The sequence below is a fragment of the Vespa velutina genome, chromosome 1 (genome assembly GCF_912470025.1).
Source record: "Vespa velutina chromosome 1, iVesVel2.1, whole genome shotgun sequence".
Taxonomy (NCBI): Eukaryota; Metazoa; Arthropoda; class Insecta; order Hymenoptera; family Vespidae; genus Vespa; species Vespa velutina.
This window is the reverse complement of record NC_062188.1, coordinates 11,693,977-11,701,395: the sequence shown is the minus strand read 5'-3', so window position 1 is coordinate 11,701,395 and position 7,419 is coordinate 11,693,977. Positions and strand designations below refer to the sequence as shown.

The window sequence follows — 7,419 nt, the reverse complement described above, 5'->3', positions numbered from 1 at the left end:
TGGTAGGAATAGACGTAGATTAGCTTGCTCGTTACTCGGTTTTGACATTTCATTGTCATCATCGTCGTACTCATACGCTATGGTCTATGATATGCACTCTACTTCGGCTACCTGTTATGCAACGTGCAGCAGACACGACATGCGTTTCGTTGAGAGTTTGCTACTCATCGGTGCAGTAGTCAGTTTAACCCTCGTCGTCTTTTGGCCGATTGCCAAACGCGATCCAAGACGGAAATATCACTCGAATTTATATAACATCAATACGGCGCCGGTTGATTTTTTTCTTTCTTTTCCTTTTTTTTTTTTATTTCAACCCATCAAGTGATTATCTTTCGTAATTTATATTTCCAGTTTATATCCGTCACTGACGTTTGCGAAGTAAGACTTGCGTCCGATCGGGATTTTTCGGATAGGGACTCTTGTCAGGCGCCAATATATCTTGTAATAATTGTAATTATATCCATATCTCATTAGATATTTATTTCGAATTGATCGATCTTAAATTATTCAATCAATAAACACGAAACAAATGTACCTATCATACATACGTACGTACACACGTATGATTTTTGTTAGGAACGGCGCGCATTTTTCACGAAATCTTCCTTATCTTGCCGCTGTAGATGTAAGTAATAGATCTCGAGAAAATGTGAGTTAAAGAGTAGAAATTACGATTGTTGTTTCAACGATGAGCGGTGAACAGGCAACGGCGATACCTCGCGGCGTGTAAATAAATTGGCGGGAAAACTCGAAGGCAGTGACTATTATAAAATTGATGATTCATGGAATGAGGTCACGTTTCTAGCGGTAGTCTTACGTCGAACTTGTATTAATCTCAAAACAGTCGCTGTTCCTGACCCCCGCGGATGCAAACGTTGTATCGGAAGTGTGTCAAAGAGAAAGCGTTCCAAATGTATTTTCTACGGTGAAAAGATTTCATCGATTTTACAGTTCCAACATTTTATTCTGTTGGACGAGGCATATCTGATTTGTCAAGAGATAAAGAAATAAACAGAAATTCAATTCGAAAATATCGTTCTAAGGAGATCAAGATTCTTTTAAAATTCTAAACGACAAGGTGATCATACGAATAATTTAATTCGTTTCAACGATATCGTCTTCCTCGCAAAAATTGTCTTATCAAAATATTCGGTGATAAAAAAAATAATACAACTAGGATGCTCAAACGATCGTAAAAAGATCGACAATGATCATTCTATCTACGGATCAAAGGGATACTACGCACAATTGCGAATAATCAGTGATGTAATAATTATGAGGCACACGTAACTCGTACCGCCTCTAAATTGTCTCTATACCATCGTATATGGCGTTGACTGTACAGAGTACTTATTGTGCACTGTATGTTACCTCGTAACAGTGCACCAGTTCACTTATTACCAAAGCACAAGACAATATAAGCGACGCTCCTCGTTATTTCTAGTTTTCCTACTGTTTTCTTTTTTATTTTCTTAATTTCGTTTTCTTAAACGTCAACATCGTTCTTTCGTTCGAAATGGCAAAGGGAAAGGCAAAGAGAAAAGAATCAAAAGGGATGACATGCTGCGGGTGTGCACGCAGCAGGAACAGCGACATAATATGTAAATATACAATTATCCTGGGTGTTATTTCGTTCCATGCACATTATTTTATGCACGGTCATCATACGCACGTTTGTCATTATGCTTTTCTTAATCATTCACGATGAATTAACACGTATATGTTCTTCAAAATTTCAAAACTTTCGCGCCATTCATATTTAACGTTCATTCAACGATCGAAAGGAAGTATGCGTTTCTTTCACTTGTTTTTTTTCGATATGGTTATATATTTCGATATATTTCGATATGGTTAAATGCATATCGAAAATCGTTTTTTGTATATTACATAATATAAATGGATATGGAACCAATGTGACTTTGTTTTAAAGGCTTGCGCTCATTAATAAAATTTAAATAATCCTTCTGGGTGTGTATATATATATATATATATACAACGGAAGTATACTATAACAATGGCGCAGACATGCGTTCTGCATTGCAAATATAAACGTAAGCGCAAGACAAGGACAAACTATAGCACCAATCTTTCAGACACAAACAATTCGTTTTATATTAAGCCATGACCACCTCCTACTACGAATTACGTTATAGTATCAAATAGTTGCTATTTTGCTATATCGACTAAATCCTCTAGTGGTTTTACGAACATTAATGACGATAGAAATGGTTTTTATCGACATCCATGACGATACAAATGTATACGTATTTTTACTTGTATATATTTTTTTGTTTACCACAAAATAAATAAGTAGAATAAGTAAAGAAGATATAATATAGTCACATTGGTAATAATACAAGTATATGAATAGCGCGTATATGCATTCAGAAAAGTGACAAGAAGTTATTATATCTAATTAAGTTTATAGGAAGAGAAATATGCAGTATGTTACGTGAATACGACATAACGATGAAACAGACGGTTGTATCAAAATGACATAAGAAATATTACATACGACAATGACTAAGAATACGAATGTGAAATTCATCCAACCGTGACTTTTAATTTTTTTTTCCAAATCAATAACAAGATTTGATGACACTAAACGTATTATTAAAAACTATAATAATATAATCTAATATAATAATATAATATAATATAATATAATATAATATAATATAATATAATATAACATAATCTATAAATAATATACTCTTTTCGTAGATTATTATTAGACTATTTTCGTCTATGACGCTTCAGATCATCCTTATTCAACGAGATTTGATACGATTACATAGCTGATCTTCCTAGAGATGATTAGCGCGCGAACTCTCCAGAAGATATAGGTCACTGGCTATAAGATTGGCTGTTTTGTAGATAGAATCGTCTTAGAACAGGACCGTTTCAATAGCACGTGTCCTTGAACGATGGTAAAATTAGCGTTTCTATGTTACGGTTATGTTCATATCGTTCATAAAGTTAAACATATCTAAATGTGTGGACGACTTCAGATTTCGAGCTAGTTCCGCAACAGTTACCCGAAAGCTTTTCCAAAGAAAATTCGAACTAATATCGTTCTATTCATTAAGTATATATCGTTTCAAAATTACGTAGCGATTGTACGAAAAAAGGACGGGGAAAAAAAGACAAAGAAAAATGAGATTATTTGACAGCAATCATCGCGTAGCATCGACGGTTCAAGGTCTTTTCATATGCTCGATTAACTCAGCATAATGTTGTTTGTCTTTATTTTTAGATATTACTACATCTTACATGCTTTAACATACACAAGTGCGAAGAATAATTTGCTTTTATGCCGATAATATTAGATGTGGGCGGTGAATTTGTGGGTTGTCCATCTATTGAATAATTGTGGCCTATATTCTTTCAAGAATATTTGATAATATGCAATTGCAAATGCAGGAAGATTTTACATCATTCGTGTGAAAAATGAGTTTCCACTCATAATGACTGTCTTTTATTTAACGATTCGACGATAGATAATTTCGGCGAACTACAGAAGTATGATGTACTTCATTGTTTTCTATCTTAAGCGACAGAGATTTGATCAATATACTTAGAGTAAACAGTTACAAAATTAAACAAACGGAGATAAGAAAGAAAAAGAAGAAGAAGGAGAACTCGACGTGTTCTTTTCTTTGTTAAAAAAAAATATGATAGAAAAAAATTAGTCACTTGGAAAGTTCTTCGAACGCTACAATTCTGATCTCGCTTTTTCTGGCTTATTCCTAATGATTTTATTGGCAATGATATTTATTTCCTTTGCAGGCATAATCATGTCCATACATTTTATATTAGTGCATACGACTTTATTATGTTATCGTGACGTCGTATTACTCATACGATATTTATAATCTATCATTTTTTATTCATTCTAACGTAGAACATTTTGACAAGTATAGCGTAATCCATAATAAAGATGTTATTGTTCGTTTCTATAGGTGAAGATCCAATGCTCAGCGACCAACATCAATACCGTTACATGACTGTTGACGATATGAAATCTATGGGAGACGATTCCATGCGTGTCAATGTGACGGATGATGAGAGAGATAATCGACATGCTGGAGGTATGCTAAAAGATAATTTTCTTTTACCTTTTAAAGTCGTTCAACAACGAGAAATATTATTACGATTATTATCGCAAATAGCATTTCTATTTCCTCTTGTTTACATCTTTCTAGCTCCTACAATAACAGAAATGATCACCAAGGAAAATTGTCAACGTTCAAATGCCGCAATTCTCAAGCCGGACAATATAGATATCAATAGGCATCCAGTTCATGTTGGGTATGTATCGATTTATATTATTTCGTTATATACTTTATAATGAGAATTAGCTAATTCATTAAAATTACGACAAATTTCAATAAGCTGTGTTATTATTAGTAGTTACATATTATTCGATCATATAAAAAAAATAAATTTAAGTATTGACTATAACAAATAAGTTATGAAAGTATATATAGAAATAAAGACTTGAGAAGCGCGTGTGTATTTATAAAAACTTTGTACACACAGCGATTAAGTACCGTTGGCAAATTCTTGGGCGATAAAAATTAAAAATATTTATATCGATGCCAGAAACATGCATAAAATACTGCATCTCGTATATTAGCGTACTCTCGTGCCGTAATGGTATAGTGTTGATTATAAAGAAACAATAATGTTGTGTATTATAGTGTGATACGGTGTGTGTTGATGAAAGTATCCTGCTCTAACTAATCCTCAAATTATTGGTTGCTATGTAATTTATCTTCTAGTTTACTTCTAATTTCTCTCTTAAGCTATAACTGGCGATATTATCGATGTTTATAGACATTTATTAGACACATGAGAGATCATGTTACGAAGTTGAACTAATCGTATCAGAATAAATTAATTGATTGATTAAATTAATTGATGAATATTTCGAGATTCAAAAAATATATAAGGAAAAAAAAACAACGCGTATAATACGTTAAAAAGAAAATATTCATTATATCCTTGCATATATCATATCACTTCTTCTATGTATAAAACATCGCGATTCATCGATACTTTAATGCAATTCGTTAGTTAGTTAAATGAAAGCCAGTTGTTCCGTTTACACCTTTGCATTCATACGTGTTTTTATTTTGCCGCTTGTCTTGCCCGTAGCATTGTTAAACGATGTAGCAATTTAGCATGAAATGTTCATAATTTTGTGATGAACGATTCTTTTCGATAACACGATAATAATTTCGTTTAGTATCATATATATATATATATATATATATATATATATATATATCGTTTTAACTAATACGCACCGATTGAATCTCTAATATAGGTTTATGTCTGAGGAAGAACTTACGTCATATAATTCTATTTATTTCCAAAATGTTGAGTGTGATTGTTTCGAGTATATTATGAAGCACAATTTTATGAGTTTCGAGAAAGACATTTGGCATTATTGCATCAATTACAAAAGGTTCTAAGAACAAAACGTGAACTGCACGATTACAAACAGAACATTAAGCATGTGCATGAAATAAAACAATTGTCGATAATCATACACGGTTTTCTTCCGAGATTAGTGCCTCTATAGAGTTCCTAATTACATCGCTGGCTGTACTCGGTACTGTGTCAAAAGGACAAGGAATGTGGAGGGACAGGTATACCATTCCGTTTTTATTATATACAACTCACGTGCTTGATGTAATACACAATTTTTTCTTATTTTTTTCTATCAGAGATTACACGTGCATATATCGTAAATATTTTAATGGCATTCTCTATGATAGAATATATAACATTTTTTTATACCCGTTAAATTAAGCACATATTTATATCGATTGAAATTATCAATGAAAATAGTACGCAATGTGCTTAAGTTAGATTAAGGTCATAGAGAATGTTTTCGTTTTAACGTCAGAAATGATATGAATAATAAAAAATGTATTTTTCACATAACCTTTTGCACATAGCAAATCATTTTTACCGCGACCGATTACATAAATTACTGTGGCTAAGTTATCTCTTGATTATTACAAAAAGAAGAATCGTTCATCCGTCGTGAATTCTAAAGAAAAGAAAAATTACGGAATATTAATCTTTAAAGTGGCTGTTGTTCGTGCAGATATATATTAGTAAAATTATTTTTTGTTCAGCTATGTTATGCGCATAAACGGGATCTGTCGTCTTTTATGCTGCTAATAATAATAATAATAGTAATAATGATAATGATGATGATGATGATGATGATGATGATGATAATAAAATAGAAAAAAAATATTTTATATACATTATTTAGGGATTAATATAATTTCATTTTCGATAGAAAATGTTTATATATTCTTGTCGTAAATTTGGATATACTATTCACATAAAAATTTATATATTATAAATAATATATAAATGTAAATTTATATGCGTATAAATTTGTGTGTATATATATAAATATATATATATAATACAATATATATATATACACAAATATACATATATATATATACACACACACATATATATATATATATGTATTTTTATGAATGATTTCAATTAACAGCATATCATCAGGCAGATTTCGAAATTGTTCCTCTTACGTTGCAGTCCCAATGTATGTCTATTTTCCGCATAGTGTGAGTGATGTGTTACTTCACGCGTCTCTACTATAATACATAATTATTATTGTTATTTCTCCCTTCCGCAATGTGTACAATATACAAATGGTTTGCGTGTGATTATTACGGGTTTTCGAAGTGATCAGCGATTATTAATTGAGAATATTTTAAGGAATATTTAAATGATTTATTAACTATCCGCTGATATATTAAAACGTTCGAAAATCTGTAAAGTTGTGGCAGAATATAATAATCATGATCTCATCTCTCTCTTTCTCTCTTTCTCTATCTCTCTCTTTTTTTTTTATTCATCGTCATATTTATAGAACGAATGAATACTAACGCGTTTTTTATTTTGTTTCCGATCCTCTGTTATTTTATTTGCGCTACTCGCAGAATCCCACAATGGAGAAAGTAAGTGATCTTCACTTGAATCTATTAGCTTCTGCTATTAGATGTTATACTCCTGAATTGTACTTTCATGCGTTCAACACTTTCATTCCTGCTGCACATTACCCCTGTAGTCGAAGATTTTTAGTGACATTTTAGATAAACATAGTTCGTCTAGCAGCGAACACATACCAAAAGAGAAATTACGAAACGATGTCGATCGTTTGTGTAAAATACTTATTAAAAAAGTTTTATTAGAATTCTATTTTATCGGTTTATGTATTCGCTGTAAAAACGTTGCCTACAGCTAACGTATATCATACAAATTCAATCAAATGATCTTTCTTCTCTAGTATCATTAGTCATTCGTATATAAAAATTGTTGGAATGAATTTTCAATTGATACTCTTTTATATTTTTAACA

The 7,419-nt window shown here is 31.5% G+C and overlaps 1 protein-coding gene across 35 annotated transcripts in view; it reads left to right on the top strand.

The window, feature by feature from the left end:
* LOC124951526 (ankyrin-3-like) overlaps positions 1–7,419 on the top strand; it is a 66,811-nt gene that overhangs the window by 27,630 nt on the left and 31,762 nt on the right. For 30 of the 35 annotated variants that reach the window (XR_007101940.1, XR_007101857.1, XR_007101823.1 and 27 more), the window contains 3 exons: positions 3,963–4,091; positions 4,206–4,311; positions 5,580–5,657. Coding sequence is in view for 29 of the 35 variants with exons in the window: in XM_047502407.1 (XP_047358363.1) it covers positions 3,963–4,091; positions 4,206–4,311; positions 5,580–5,657 (313 nt within the window). In the remaining 6 variants the exon portion in view is untranslated. Of the gene's footprint in view, positions 1–823; positions 1,602–2,911; positions 2,931–3,962; positions 4,092–4,205; positions 4,312–5,579; positions 5,658–7,001; positions 7,020–7,419 lie in introns of those variants that run through there. The other 5 variants (XM_047500607.1, XM_047502800.1, XM_047501961.1 and 2 more) reach the window with 4 other exon arrangements.